Source organism: Muntiacus reevesi, chromosome 11 (genome assembly GCF_963930625.1).
Source record: "Muntiacus reevesi chromosome 11, mMunRee1.1, whole genome shotgun sequence".
Classification (NCBI taxonomy): Eukaryota; Metazoa; Chordata; class Mammalia; order Artiodactyla; family Cervidae; genus Muntiacus; species Muntiacus reevesi.
In genome coordinates this window covers 74710738-74727646 of record NC_089259.1, presented here as the reverse complement: position 1 = coordinate 74727646, position 16909 = coordinate 74710738, and the positions used below count along the sequence as shown (strand labels likewise).

Sequence of the window (16909 nt, the reverse complement as noted above, 5' to 3'; positions counted from 1 at the left end):
GGAAACTTGAGAAGCTTACAATCAGTAAAGAGCATCAAAAGGCTTGAATAAATTACAAAAAAAAAATAAAAAATGTAATTCTCTACATATTAACACCTTTTTGGTATAATAAACTTTAAGTATATGCTAGTCCTGAAAAATAGGAACTAAATAAGGACTCCTCAGAAAGGTAGGAGACAAATATGCTTGTCAGAGTTTATTAAACATTGATATATGAAGTCCATAAATAATTCTCTTGCGCTAACATCATATAAAAATTCAAGACAAATGGAAAACCTTGGCAGATATATATAAATAACACAGACATATATACACACACTTAAAGTCATTTTCTATGTTTAAGATATTTTATATGCTTTTCTTATTTTTCTATTATATAGCTTGCTATTCTTAGCAATAAATAAATAACAATAGTCCAAGAAAAACTGATTTTTTTAGTCTTTGTTATTTTAAGAGCATAATAGGCTTGCTGAAGCACTAGAATCACCATATTTTACTAATGCTGGTGTAACAGTGGTTCCCGTCTGGGGTTATTGGTGAAGGATGGGGCAAATCAGAGATGCTCCTGAAATTAAACACTCCTTCCACCCATATTTTATCCTCTTTCTTATAATCATTAGAGATAAATATCAGAGTATAGGAAAATAGTATGTTACAAATAATCTTGGAGACTTGGGAGGGTTTTCTACCCACCCCTCAAAAAAATAATAGTAGAGAAAAGATGACCTATGATAATAAATAACGGTGGGGATGTGGAGAAATTGGAACCTCCATACACTTCTGAAGGAAAACTAAAATAGCATAGTCACTTTAAAGCCAGTGTTACGGTACCAAGAACCTAAACACAGAACTCCATATGACACAGCAATTCCACTCATGGGCAGACGTCCAAGAGTAATGAAAAACACAAAAATTCTCTGCACAAAAGTTGTATATAAATATTCATAGAACAGTATTCATGATGGCCAAAAAGTATAAACAAGTCAAATGTTGACTGACAGATGAGTGGATGAACGAATGTGGTATATCCATACAGATGAATATTACGCAGCCATAAAATGAGGTAGTGACACATTATAATGCTGAAAACATTAAGCTAAGTGAGAAAAGTCAGAAGCAGAAGAACACATTTCATGTTCAGATGCGATATCCAGATCAGGCAAAAGTGCGGAGACAGGAAGAAGATGAATGATTTCCAGGGGCTGAGTGGAGAGAAAACGGGAGAGTGACTGGGAAGGGGTACCAAGTTTCTCTTTGTGGTGATGAAAATGTTCTGGAACAAGTCAGTGGTGAAGGTCAGAGAATTCTATGAATACAGAAAAAAAAAAAACAAAACAAAACCCTCTAAGTTGTACACTTTGACATAAGTGTAAATTTTATGACATTTGAATTCTATCTCAAAAATTCATTTTTCAAAAAAAATACAGCCCTGCAACATAAAATTAATTTTTTTAAGTTTATTTAATTGGAGGCTAATTCCTTTACAATACTGTGATGGTTCTGATTTAACATTCACGGAAGGGAAATCTTTCTCCTTTTCCTCTTTCATGAATAAAATTTATAATAACTTCAATTACCAGTTCCTCTGAAAGCATATTTCACATTAACTTTGCCATTTTCGCAAGAGAGGTGAAATTGTATTTCTTATTTTGATAAATCAAAAACAATGAAACCAGCTTTCCCCTAGATGAATCCTTCCTTCTCCTCCGATGTGTACTGATCTGGTACGAAGAACACACCTGAGGCTACATGCCGTCCAAGAAGAGGAAAGCTTATTCCAAAGGTCTGTTTACATGATGCTTCCTCAAAAGCCAACAGTACAATTCAATAGGATGTTATTAAGTTTCACAAATGTCAGTGGACAATTAGATGGTTTTATTGATAAAGCTCTGAGCAAACATCCAAACTTTTTTTGTCTTCTTTTAATGCAGCATTGAACTAGATGGAAATGGAACAAATCTCAAAGCTAAAGTAGACTGACTGAGTGAGTGTGTGTGTGAGTGTGTGTGTGTGTGTGTGTGTGAGTGTGTGTGTGAGTGTGTGTGTGTGTGTGTGTGTGAGTGTGTGTGTGTGTGTGTGTGAGTGTGTGTGTGAGTGTGTGTGTGTGTGAGTGTGTGTGTGTGTGAGTGAGTGTGTGTGTGAGTGTGTGTGTGTGTGAGTGTGTGTGTGTGTGTGAGTGTGTGTGTGAGTGTGTGTGCGTGTGAGTGTGTGTGTGTGTGTGTGTGAGTGTGTGTGTGAGTGAGTGTGTGTGTGTGTGTGAGTGTGTGTGTGTGTGTGTGAGTGTGTGAGTGTGTGTGTGTGTGTGTGAGTGTGTGTGTGTGTCAGAGAGGAAGAAAGAGATAGATTATAGTTCTCCATATTTTCTCTCATGGATACTGGAGTCATTATTCTGAAAAGGCAAAATTTTCCGCATTCAGGAATCTCAGCTACTTTTTAAATGATACGTGTGAGCGGAATTCACTCGACTCACAGGATTAGAGGTGGTGGGTGGCAAGGCCTGAGACCCTCACTTACCCCTTCCCGAGCAGGGCAGAGTGGCACTTCCTTGGCACTTTCTGATGCTCTCCTCCGCTGACAGTGGGCAGGAACGTGGGTGTTCACACTTCTTCCCAAACCAGCCTACTTTGCAGTCACATCTTCCACAGTTACACTGCCCGTGACCTTCACAATGAGAGTAAGAGTATATATGTATATTAGTATATGTAAAAATGTGTTATATATACACACATACACATGTATATGAGAAAAATATACTAAAGTCAGAATTCGTTTCCAAACAGTGAGTGTCATAAAGAAGTCAGGATTTCCATCAGCCCCACAGAAAACATTAGGGGAAAAGTCCATTTTCCAACAATGTTCTTAAATACCCGAGCTATATTGATTGATCATGAAGGATAAAGAAAAGCAACAGCTCCAGATCAGACACACAGGTTCAGAGGGCTATCAACTTGAATCTATCAAAATCCAAGTGCATGAGATTAAATTAGCCTGCTGGGGCCCAAATGGAGGGTTTAATGGATCTAGTGATTAATTCACATGGAGGGGAGCCACAGGAAACGGAAAGCGATTTGTTTTTGAAACAGGGTCTCAGCTCCTGGAGTCTCCCAGACTTTATTTTCATGACCTTTTTACTACCCACAACCCTTGAAGACTAATTTCATACACACAAAAGAGGTCAGGAAAGAAATTAGTTTCTTTACACATGGACAAAGAACCTGCAAAAAACTGTGATAAGTGGTGATATGGTGTAGCAGAAAATAGACCAGGTTATCAATCATATATGTAGGTTCAAATCCTCACCCTACTCCCTACAGAATACAGCTCATCAAATGACAGCCTCTTTGACATTTAGGTTCTTCATTTTAAACCGCATTATCTATCCACATTTATCACGAAGTATATAATGTATCTTAAAATGCTACATAAAAATGAACTATTGTTATTTTTATTCATTTGAGCCCACACATCTAACCAAGTAGAAACAGAAAGGAATGAATAACTTAGCTGAGTTTTTTTTTTTTTAAGCTGAGTTTTTCTAACTCTTCATAACTGTTCGGAAACTCATTATTACAAATGCAAAGTAAAGTAGATTTCAATAATTTCTCCAAAAATGCATGAAGGATTTTAAAGGAAGTGGAATCATACTTTCCTTAAGTAAATCAAGTATGTTGCTAAAGGATGAAAAATCCATGCTATTTTGTATTTTGCATTCAGTTCAGTTCAGTCACTCAGTTGTGTCCGACTCTTTGTGACCCCATGGACTGTAGCACGCCAGGCTTCCCTGTCCATCACCAACTCCCAGCGCTTACTCAAACTCATGTCCATTAATATTAATATGTATCACAGAGTATGAAAACTGGCCTTCAATGAAGACTGGCCTGTTTTATCAGCATCTCAAGAGGTCTGTGGGCAGATGTCCATCTGTCAAGTTTGAAGCATCTGTCTATCAGGAAGCTTTTCATTATAAACTGGCTTCTTCATGGAATAAATCATAAAATCATATGTCAAAGTAGGATGAGCTATTAGGAGAGATGGAACCCAAATCTCTCATTTACACTAAATTCCATTCAACAAGTTTATTGAGCACCTACTATGTAACAGAATCTATGGAACAAATTGCTGTTGATGTTAACACTTTGTTTTAGAGCTCATAATTTTAAAGGAAAATGTTTTGATTACTAATAGATACATACATATGACATGTGACTATTATCATTTAGACCTTCAAACATAAGAATTTTTATTATAAAAATTTAACTTATTAGCACTTATATCTCTGAGGTTATTGGGTTGCCTAGCTTCTGGCCATTTATCCTAGCTTACAAAGTTCCTCCCCATCTTCCCTGTCCTCATATAATTTTTAGAGCAAAATTTGCACAGAGCTGTATTGCCGATGCATAGATAAAAAACAGCTTTTAAAACAAAATCTTTAACATTTAAAGTACAATCAATTCTGCTGTTCTCTGAGAGCCAGTGACTTTGAAACTCTAGTAGACAAGTGGCATCATTTGTAGGGCACTTGAATGTGCCGGGAGGATGCTGGACAAAGTACAGAACATGCTGCCGTTTGTGGAAGACGAGCTGACACTTCAACAATAAAACTGAAAAAATACAGCTAGATTGAAAGAGGGGAAGAAAAGCTTTCCTCTTGAAAGTTTAAAATGGTTGTGGAAGTTAGAACAAAGCATCCCGTAGGTGAGGAGGCCAGGGAATTCCTAAGTAGGCAGGAGAAGGCCACCTGCTGCTGCAGGTGCTCGGCATTCACAGGCAGTGAGATTCCTGACCCCTTGGCACGTGGAATAAAGTCAGAGCCTGTGTGGAGGAAGATGGGGACTGGCGGGGGGATATTCTGAAGTTCTATAGTTGGCGTGAGAGCAGCCATTACAGGGACGTCCCTGGTGGTTCAGTGGCTAGGACTCCACGCTCCCAACGCAGTGGTCCAGGTTGGATTCCTGGTCAGGGAACTAAATCCCACATGTTGCAACTAAATATCCTACCGCACACCACTGTGAAGATCCTATGCATCGCAAATAAGACCCAGTGAATTCAAATAAATGATCAATCAATCAATCAATAAGTAATTTAAAAATAAATAACCATTTTTTAAAAAAGAATAGTCATTACTCTCTGTCTGAGGTTCATTCACATGTCAACATTAAAAAAAAAATTGCAGCGGCATAAAACAAATTCGTGAAGATGGTCAGACAGTATTAATAGAGATTCTTGAAATTAAAATCTGGTCTAGTTAGTATCTTAAGAAGTCAGATTAATTGTGGGTGCTTTAACAAATGTTTAAAAGATGTACAGGTGCACCAGACCTAAAAGAAATCTCTGCAAATTTCCCCTTGTTGCCCTCATATTCACTCTCTTCTCTTTATGTTCTACTTATCTCGCTTAGTCCTTACTCTCTGTGTTTTCCCCCTAATATTATGCAGTTTCACTCTTCTGTCCCTTTGCTATTTCTGTGCACTTCTACAAGCTCTAGGGGAAACGTGGCCCGTAAGGTCTTCACCTCTATTTCCTGTGCATTTAATGCAGCATCACGGACCTTCTCAAGGATTACTACTCTGAGTTAACGCGTCACCTCTAGGCATCACCAACTCCAAACAAAAACAGGAAGAAGATAGAAAATGTGCCTTCACTTTCACTATATGTGTGATGATCCTTAAGCTTCTGGGTCTTGGCCTCAGCCTTGGACCCCAGCCCCTGCCTCATCCGAGCAAAAGGCGCTCTCAGAAACAGCTGCGGTCGATTGTGAACACACTGGGAAGAACTGATGGGATACTGTCATTGCTGCGACCGGCCTGGGCTGAAAGGTCTGGCCTCTAAATAGGAAAGGATCAGAGTGGGAGAACACCACCTAGCTCAGGATGGCCCCCGTGCCTCCTCAAATCATCCACGGCTGTGCCTTCCACACTTTGCCACCAGAAGCCAACATCCACTGAACAAGTTCAAGCTGGGGAAAGAAGGGTTATGGAAAAAATGAATGACTTCAGTAAAGCATTCACAGTGAAAGTAATTCCTGAGAGTCAGTGGATATACAGCAACTGGTTTAAATGATGAAATAGTGGCATACAGAATGTTTTTGAAGGTTTCATTGTTTGGGGGAAAAAAGTAGGTATACCTAAATCCAATACCCCGATGAAGATCACACAAGAAGCAAGTGTAAAAGTAATACAGAAAAGGCTTAAATGTAACTCTAGTCTAGCATGGTGAAAAATAGTATTGACAGTGGTATTGCTAATCTAAATGTTGACCAGAGATTAACTTGACGAGTGAAAACATAAACAAAAGTATGCTTTCGCAGTCGTAAAAATTATATTTTATATTCTTCAATAACTTAAAGTCACATGCAGCCAAAAATAAGTTATGGATTCCATTCTAAATGAAACTGTACCTTTTTCATTAAAATTCTTCATGGTATTTCATCAGTAGGTTTAGGAAATCAGTTAGAAATGCAAGGTATCAATACCAGATTCTGAAGCAGGTATTTAGCTTTTCAGAAAAGACAGAGAATCAAAACTTGAAAATGCAATTTCTCTTTCTCAATTTTATAGTGAAAAGATGAAGATGATGAAAATGCTTGTTTTTGATTCATAAGTTTAGAAATGATAAGATCTACTTATGAAAATCCTTTAGACTGTCATAACATACTATATCAGGGTCTTTCGTAAACATATAGAGAAAAACGAAAAAGTGAAGAAGTTAGGAGATCCATGTCCTCCATCTATATGAGTCACTGATTCCTCTTTCTGGGCTTCATCTCACTTTATCTTTAAAATGAGAGAACTAAAAGAAGCGAATTCTACCACCCTGACCTGAAACATCATGTTTCAATGCTAATGTGTCAAACCTAGGCATGTACGTATACACATATATTTGGTCTTCAGGAGTTCATTTCATTGATTCTAACAAAGATTCTTTTAAAGTCTGTAGACAAGAGAATCAACAAAATAGAGATGAAAGATACCGAATGTTATTGTTTTATTGCAGATATTAAATACATGGAACGTACATTAGAGAACTGCTTTCAAAGACCTACGAACACTCCTTAGACACACACACACATTCATGACATGGGAAGAATGACGGTGTCTAGTGTTGGCATGTAAATAGGATCACGGCCAGAACTGCATCACAAGGGTGGGGAGTTGGCAGCAAGAGGCATCAAAAAGCATCATGGCAACGCCGAATTTTAGGGGCTGTCAGTAATGGCTCATTGGTGAAGAACCCACCTCCCAATGCAGGAGGCACGTGTTTGATACCTGGTCCAGGAAGACCCATAAGTTCTGGAGCGACTAAGCCCAAGCACCACAACGACTGAACCTGTGCTCCAGAGCCTGGGGACCACAACTACTGAGCCCACGCATCCTCGAGTTCAGAGCTGCAATCACCGAGGCCATGCACCACCACTACTGATGTCTGTGCGCCCTAGAGCCTGCGCTCTGTAAGAAGAGAAGACGTCCCGACGACAAGCCCACTCACCGCAAAGCGAGAGTCGTCCCCGCTCAGCCCGCCCAGCAACAAAGGCCCAGGACAGCCAAAAATATTCTTTTAAAAAAAAAAACAGCAAAACTTACTTAAAAAAACAAAACACTGAGCTTTAAAGGCTCTCAAGAAATTATAGAAGAGGTTGCTGACACCAAAGCTTTTTTGCTTTTTTTTGGTGATCATTGCACTCTTTTGCGTTAAGCTATCTAACCTCAGAAACATCAATCCAGGACATACGTAGTTCCATCCATTCCAGAATGTTCTCCTTCCACAGAGGCTATTTCTCTCCTTGAAAATGATAAAAAAATGATCATGAATTGGAATCTGATATTTACAAGTTGCTTTTCACAAAGAAGTATGAAGACCACAGAGAGAAAAAGTTGGGGGAAATGAATTTGATCTAACTAGCACTTGTCATTTTTTAAAAAAATCCACTTGATATATTATTTTTCCCTTTCAAGACAACATAAACTGAATGTATGTATGTAACCATTTCCTCGCAGTTCTTCCCTTAACTCTTTGGTAATCCACAAAGACAAATTTCCTCCCATAACATGGTTCTACCAAATGAGTCTACTTTCCAAACTAAGGGAATTCTAGGCCAGGACTAACCTTATATTTTCATCATTTTGCTAGGCAGGAATAAGCTGAAAAAGTGGAAAGTCACACTGCAGCGTATATTTTCCTATTTGGGAATTTGGTGAAATCGATCAGACTGAAGCAGTTATCAGGAAGAAAGGAGTTATTTCAGAATCAGAAAGTCAGTTCAGGGGAGCAGTTCATAGAACTGGAATACCAGAGCAGCTGATATACTTCAGGATGGCTGGTCATGCCCTTGTCGTTTCAGTCACAATCAAAATTTGTCTATAGTATCCTCTTTGAGGCATGTATATGCGTGTGTATCTTTGTGGGTATGTGAGTCATATTTGCATATGGATGAATTCATGTATCAACGAACAGGAGTGAAAGAAATGACAAATACACTTTAGCAGTGAAAGTAGAAATAAATACAACTTACTTATTTGGAAGCAGGGATCATATTTTAAAATTTGTATCACATCTCCTGTACCCATGATAGATCAGGCACAAAATATTTACATTTAAGTGCATTATTGAATAGATGAATGGAAAGAGTGGAAATGAATAAATAAAATAAGAAGGTCAATTAAACGAGCCAACTATAATCCAATGGGAGATTTCTATTCGACTTAAATAAGCTCAACACGCTCGGGGTGGCTGGAATGGGAGCTACAAATAAAGCTTCATTTTATCTAAGTCTTATTATACTCCAGCCTTGCATAAAACACTAGAGAATATCCACATCCTTGGGGGTACTTCTATCTCATATCACTAAGGTACCACCACACTCAAGAGTCAATTGCATGGCTCCCTTCTCATGGTGCAACTCTGGGCAATTGGGAAAATTGTGCAGACTAGTAATTTACCAAGCATTGTATATAGAATTCTAAAGATTTCATAAGCATGAAGAAACACTCCAGAGATTGATGCCCACCCCAGATCAAAACAATGTTCAGAGAAGCTTAGTTTTATAAGAATTTTGAGCACCCAAAGGACATCTCTTCCTTACTGAAATAAAGTAAAACTGAAGCATCTTCTGTGCATCATTTGGAGATTAAATGACAAGAGCACTTCAGCTAAAGTTGTTTTCAGGTGACACCTAAGGGCGGTGTGAACTTTGTCAAGTCGCTAATTTCTTTGAACGTTCCCTCTTACACGTAGATAATAATGTATCCCTGTCTGAGTTAGTGCGAACATAACATGGAATGAGGTGTGTGAGCGAACTTGACAGGTGTCTCTCAGGGCAGGATCTCGGTTAATGAGTTTCTTCTTGCTTAAATTTCTCACGTTAGGTGTGGGAGGCAGACTGTGGAGAACTGGCCACATTCAGCTCACTTAATAAAGGAATAATAAATCACCATCACAGCCTGATGTCCTATTGTTCAAATCACAGCCTACGACCCCATCACCTCTGTGAGTCCATTCAGGAAATTCTCCCAAGCCCAGAGGATCATCAGAACAGGGTGAATCTTCTGCAGGGGAAGCTACAGCGGCCAGCTCCCCTTGGCCAGGCCAGAGGAATCTTTGCAGTTCCATCATCATAAGTAAATAGGGCAGCTCTTTTATCTGCCTTTGCTGGCAAACTTTCTGGAGACAGAGTTTCCTATCTATTTCCTTATACCAACCAAGCAATCAAGCATGAAGACATGTCTAGGCCTCCTGGATTGTCCCATGTAATAAAATCTATTACTTCATTTTTGCTGAGTGACATTTTTTAAGATAGATCTGACTGCTTATTGTTCTCCTTTGCACTATTAGAAATTCTGGCAGCGTGCATTTTTTTCCCTTTTCATTTAGATTGTGTATGCTTAGTCGCTCAGTCATGTCCGACCCTTTGCGACCCCATGGACTGGAGCCCGCCAGGCTCCTCTGTCCGTGGGGATTCTCCAGGCAAGAATATTGGAGTGGGTTGCCATGACCTTCAACAGGGGATCTTCCCAAACCCAGGGATCAAACTCAGGTCTCCTGCATTGCAGGCGGATTCTTTACAGACTGAGTGACCAGGGAAACCCAAGAATACTGGTTTGGGTAGCCTATCCCTTCTCCAGGGGATCTTCCCAATCCAGGAATGGAACCAGGGTCTCCTGTATTGCAGGCGGATTCTTTACCAGCTGAGCTACCAAGGAAGCGCCTTGCATTTAGATTACCAGCTCCAAGTCAAGGATTATGTTTGTCTCCTTCATTGCTGGAACCAGTGACGAAGATGCAGCACAGATGCTGGCAAATAGTAGCTGGTCCATAACAGAATTTTTGAATCCACTAATTGATATTCAATTGTAGACGTAATGCAGAACAACTTTTAGTATATAAATTATACCAAAGAAGCAATGCAACAAGCTACCTATGAGAACCATATTGTCTTTAGCTTTGTACCGTGTTAATAACAGTCGCCTTAATGGTACCTCTTCTGCTCGTGGTCAGGTCTGCTAGCTTTGTGTTCTCACTGCTGAGTATTAGATATACGGAGGTAGTAGTTCTTTTTGGTGAAAGACTAGACTGCTTTTCAGAGAGTGGGAGTGTTTTCATCTCAAATCTTTGCCCAATGTGGCGAATTCTCTAAAGGTTTTTCAGATTGATATTAGGAGTCCTATGGGTCTCAAATTCTTCAGAAGGCACATTCAGTTCTTTCACGGTTTCTGGGAGAAGCAGAATAAATCTTGAAAAGAGGGAAAGGAACATTTTCTTATTTAAAAACAGGAATCAGGGACCTCCCTGCTGGTCCAGTGGCGAACACTCCGAGTTCCCAGTGCTGGGTGCCCAGGTTTGAGCCCCAATCAGGGAACTAGATCCTACAGGCCACAACTAAGACCCAACACAGTCAAATAAAAGAAATAAATCTTTTTTGAAAAGAATAATCATAAAAAAATAAAAACAGGCGCTAGGAAAGCACTCACCAGAACAGAAGTCGTCAGAATATCTGTCGTAGACCGCTCGGCAGTCCCTCTCGTCACACTCGCAGGTGTCCCCGTGAACGTCCCCCCAGTCTCCAGTGGGGTCCACATCGTGGCAGGAACACTCCCCACACACACAAATCCCTAGAGGGGAACAGCAATTTTGTATGGGTCGAATGAAGAAAAGTCATGAAAAAAAGCATCTTACACGTTGCTCTTTCTTCTGTTGTTCACTTTATATTTGGAAAATCTACGTGTTCAGGAAATATATTCTATAGAGGAAAACACCATCCAGAGTGGACCGTAGAGATCCTTCATAAACAAAAGTTATTATCCATGCGGACACTTCTATGGGGTTGCAGGGTGTATCAGGAGCACTGTGCTGGTAGAACTCAAAGATAACACCAACACAATTAACATAAAATATCACCCTTGCTCTCAAGAGGCTTACAATTTATTCGACCAAAAAAAAAGCTAATAAAAAAAAAAACTAGCATGTGAAGCACTAATGTTTTGTAAACTAGGACATAAACACTCTAAGAGTTGGGAAAGTGGAAGTCAATGTGAGCAGAAGTAATTAAGATAGATGTTCTGGATAAGAAGAGAGAAGGGGAAATGTTTTAGGAGGTTTGGAGGTAGAACAATTCAAGAGAGGTCAAGAAAGCAAGAATGAGCAAAGGAAGGTGGGGACAGACATGGGGTCCTAAGTAGACCTGACCCACTGGAGCAGAAGGAGCATATCCAGGGAGACTAAGAAGCCGGCATGGCTGGATCCGACGAGCCCAGGTTATAAGGACACTGGCATAGGCGGACAGATAGAACTCTGGCTTTTTGGAGATGTATATGGAGAAGTGTTAAGTTGTAAACCATATTAACTTTGTGTGAAATATTAATAATCATCTTTAGGGCAACCAGCTGATCATTTGTGAAAGGAACAAAGTTAAACCCCTTTCTTACCTCTTCCATCAAAGTCAATTCCAACTAGACTAAAGATTTAAGAGTACAAAACCATAAAATATAAAATAAAATTCATCTTTATTCAAAATCTTCAAAGCAAATTATTTAAAGAAAAAATAAAAGAATTAATGACATAAAAATCTAAAATTCTGACTGGGGGCAAGACACCAAAAATGAACTAAAAGATAAAAACAGCTGAAACAAGTAATCATATGTATTTAAAAGACAAAGCTACTTTCACACACATAAGCCATTCTTATGAATGAATTATCTAAGGACAAATATGCCTACAGAAAAATAGACAAAGGACACTAATTAGAAGTTTTGTAGAGAGAAATAATGATGATAGATAAATGTAAAAATGCTCACCACTCAACCTATAATGATTAAGGGTTAAGAGAACTTCAAATAACAGTGAGTTAGAATTATTTCAGACATCAGATAGACAGAAATAAAAAAGATTGTTTTAGGATTAAGAGTTGGTGCAGGGACAGATTATAAAATGTACAACTTTCTGGATGGCAGTTTCACAATATAGACTCTTTAGATGTATGTTACCTATAAAACAGCTCACTTCAATTAAGGTATTTTGTAAAGAAAAGGAAAAGAACTGAAAAGTACATGTATAGGAACATTAAATATGGTGGTATCATGTCATTGAAAAACCATTAGTGATCTAAATATCCATCAATAAGGCATTCATGAAGCAATGGTTCCTGCATAGCTTATATAATAAATGAAAATATAAGTGAGTTAGTATGATAAATAATCAGACCTACTCTGCATAAACTAAAGAGAGGACTTTTCTTTATAATTTTTGTCCCAAGTTCAGGCCTTTTGCTTTCCTTTCTCTATGCATAGAAAGTGGGCATATTCTACTTTTCCATGTCAGCCTTTAAAAAGATAAAACTGGTGGTGTGTTCAGGCTTTCCATGTAAGCATTACCTATTAAAATGTGTCATTCGTTTACAGAAATGCAAAAAAATAATTTTTCAGCTTTCTAGATTTTAACTTTTTTATAAAAGGAAACTGACCACTTACAGATAACTTCAAGTAGTCAGAGAAGTCCAACATGGCTATTTATCTACCAGCTCAGCTGACAAAGGGAAAAAGAACATGTATTTTCAAGAATTTTCTTCCAAGCATTTATTACTAGTCGATTTGATATCAACACTTAGTTAACTCACTTTAAATTACATGATAGCAATACTAACATATTTTTTAAATTCCTGCCTAAGGTCAATCTCAATTTCACATGGCTATATTTTATTCACTATCACATTTTTGTTATTGTGTATCAAAGTTAAATGATTCCATGACAATTCGGTGTTGTAACCAAGCCTTTGATTGACTCAATTAAGACAAGACAAGTTTTTTTCTGGAACGCTCTCTGAATAATTAGACGTTCCTGTTGTAGCTGGTTCTGTGAGTCAAGAGACATTTAACAGAAGTATCTACAAGAATCGCCTTTTCGCTGTGCCATGTCATTTCTGGAGGGCTGCCAAAGAAATTACAGTCCCTGAGTTAACTCTTTGTTCAGTGAAGCCGAAAGTATGACAGCAACTTTCTTATCTTTCTGCCTCCTGCCCAGTAAAAAAATAAGAAAGGGACGCTTGTTGGTATAGGAAGTGTTGATTTACATCAAAGTCAAACCCTATAAAAGATGACTTCCACACGGAAGGAAATACACAGAGAAGGTGGGGTAATAATTAAGAGCTCTCTTTTTTCCCCAATTATGTAGGAATGAGCATGAAAGACACACCTCTGTTACTGCAGACTTTGCCATCTGGAGATGTGCATCTTCGCTTGCTCTCCCAGGGGGTGATGTCACACTGGAATTCGCATTTATCTCCATGCCAACCAGCCTGGCAGTAACAGTTTCCACAGTAACACTTTCCGTGGCCTTTACCCAAAATGAATTTTATACAGTGAGGAAAAAAAGCAACTTTCAAAAGCAGAATTAACTTTCTACCTCTTGGTGATCACTTCTGCCTTTGGAAATAATCAACCCGCTCCACAGTTCTTGCTTAAAATAATCAAATTATGTAGTTTGCCACCGAGACATCATAGGTGTGCCCATATCTACATCATCACACACAGAAAGCAAGTCAAGGTGTCCTCGGATTTGTCCTAGCCAGATGGCTGATGAAAATGAAAGAATGTTCAAGAAACTGCATGAAAGACAAAGTCTCCCAGGCCTCCGATCACAAATGTGTACGTCAAACTCAAATGTATATAAGCATTCACTCTGAGAGCATTTCTTGAGTTATTTTAAATCAACCATGAGAAACCAATGGTGCATACTTCTTTGGGTGCACAGTATTAATGACTGAGCCATTTCTTTAACCAGAGGAAATATTTCATCTTTTCCTTCAACATATCTGACAAGCTATTGTGTTTTACCACGTGGCAGAGGGTTTCAGCCAAATCAGCTTTTAGTAGTTACTTAAAATATTAACTACAAATAAAATAGCATGGACCCTTGGTATTAAAGTCCAATCCCCTTCCTATCTGTCAAGAGGATACAAATGCTAGGTAAGCGCAGCCCATTGTTTTGGGTCCAGCTGCCCCCACATCATTGCAGTTCCCACCCTTCCATAAACTGTTACTCTGCTTGCTCATACTTATGTCCATCCAATCTGTAGTGATGTCACCTCATTGCTTTCTGTGCCCATGTCCAGCAACCCTAAAAATTCCCCAAAGATGACAAGTCTTTTTCGCCCCAAACCTCCTTTTATATCCTCTTTTTTTCTGTAGTTATGACAACAGCCATGAACGTGTGTTCTTGCACCTATGATGAAAAACAGCACCATTTTGGTTTTTTAGTCTAATCTTTCTGCTTTACAGGAATGTATGCTTTATCAGTCTATGGCTAAAGTCTTTGCTCTTGCCTTTCTCTTCTACATCAGCCGTCATCCCAGAGAGTCCATAGGAAACTAATAGCAAGGCTATTTTTCTTTCTAAACACTATGGCATTTCTGGCCAACAGCAGGAGTTTCAGTAGGGCCCAGAACATGCACATTTGAAGGGAAAAATATAATAAAATATGCTAGTCCCATGCTATTTTTGCCTCTCAGATGAGACTTCCTTCATGCAGATATATGAGAGACAGAGAGAGTCAGAGATGAAGAGAAAGTGCTAGAGTGAAATACCAAAGAGACAAGGACCCAATGTATAATGTCATGCTTTCTGTCTAAATGAGCTACAACTGAAGTATCTACAGAAAACCTCTTCTTAAGCTGGAGATGGGGCTTCCCTGGAGGCTCAGATGGTAAAGAAGCCAGCTGCAATGCAGGAGACCAGGGCTTGCTTCCTGGGTTAGGAAGATTCCCTGGAGAAGGGAGTGACTACCCACTCCAGTATTCTTGCCTGGAGATTCCCATAGACAGAGGAGCCTGGCGGGCTACAGTCCACGAAGTTGCAAAGAGTGGGACACGAGTGAGAACTAAGCACACAAGCTAATAGACAAGGATCATTTCTACAGCAAATTTTAGCTTTTTCACTTAAACTGACATAAAGACTATCAAATGATTTCATCAGCAGTAAAATATAAAAGCTATATATTTTATTCACTATCTCTACATGTATGCACACAAAAATATCACAAGCCAGTGTTATATCACAAACCTCAGGAACCTGAGGGTTATACTGGAAGAAAACAAGACAACTGTTTACTAAAAGCTTTTCCTGGGAGTCAGTGCTTTTTTAAGACTTGATTAACTTCTTAAAGTAGAATTTCCTTTAAGTAGATTATACTTAAAGTAGTATAATTTCAGAAATCTTCAAAATTTATCTCCTCTGTCATTGTAAGAAATTTATGTAACATGCAGCAGTTTGTTAATCTCATGTAAGGCTTACCATGAGATTAACAACTGATCATAAATCTTCATTCATCACCCCCAAATTCTTTGTATGTTTATAAAATTCAGTACTGATAAGGTAATACTAAAAAATCATTGAGATAGAGATGAACAGGATTATTAGAATAAATCATGTAAAGCTTTACCATATGCAGATAGGGAAATTAAGCAGATATCTTCATAATTCAAGTGAAAATACTGTAATAAGACATAGCTGGATAACTGAGATAAAATATAAGCCTTAGGACAATACACAGTCCAGACAATGAACATCATTCTTTGCTTTGTGCAAACTGATGGAGCAAGAAAATCTCTTTTTGAATTGCTGCCCTATTGGGCAGTAGAATCACCTCTCAAGACTGTTTTCATGTGAATGACACATGGAAAAATCCAGAATCCTACTCAATGTCATCACCAGAGGATTTTATGGCAGTGCTGGTTGTCTGTGGTCAGAGAGTTTGCACCATGAAATTGCTTTAGCCTCAAACCAACAGAAATAAAGAGTGGAAAGGTTGAGCGTTAAACATTTCCTGTTCTTTCCAGGTCACTGTTTATATTTACACACGCAAATAGACTTTGCTTTGGTGGTGTGCATCAGAAAACACTGGTTCCACACATGCTCCCTTCCTCTGTTTTGATCTGTGATAACTGCAAATGAAATACCAGGAAGACAAACACACCACATGTGTGGGTAGCTTTATCTAATTTCTAATCATTTTGGAACAAGCCCTTTAGCAGAACTGTCAGAGCAGCATCGAGCTTAGGTCACTGGGCAGAAAAAATGAAGGTTCTTCTCTTTGTTTGTTTTATCCTGGTTGGTGGTAAAGCAAGGACACCAGAGAGAGAGATCCGAACTGACCTAAAATAAGAGCATCTGGATGACCACAGGAATTGAAGCCTCAGTTTGTTTTGTAAACCAAGGGACAGCTTAGTGACACTTTATGGCTTTCTGGTTCCTTTCCACCCCACTGGCTCCTGATCTTTTCAGGGAAAATACTCCTCTGAAGTCACCCATTTGATATGCAGGATAGGATTCCATGGACGGAGTCTCTTCAGATGTCAGTGAAAGAATTAATTACTTATGGATAGAGAGATTAGGCCAGAGGTAAGCAGGTTAAGATGTTTCATAAC

The 16909-nt window shown here is 38.8% G+C and overlaps 1 protein-coding gene across 1 annotated transcript in view; it reads right to left on the bottom strand.

Moving 5' to 3' along the window:
* ITGBL1 (integrin subunit beta like 1) overlaps positions 1–16909 on the bottom strand; it is a 215464-nt gene that overhangs the window by 96931 nt on the left and 101624 nt on the right. Inside the window, exons 5-7 of the mRNA XM_065902065.1 lie at positions 13681–13821; positions 10965–11105; positions 2515–2661 (exon numbers count right to left, since the gene is read on the bottom strand). Of these exons, the coding sequence (XP_065758137.1) occupies positions 2515–2661; positions 10965–11105; positions 13681–13821 (429 nt within the window). The remainder of the gene's footprint in view (positions 1–2514; positions 2662–10964; positions 11106–13680; positions 13822–16909) is intronic.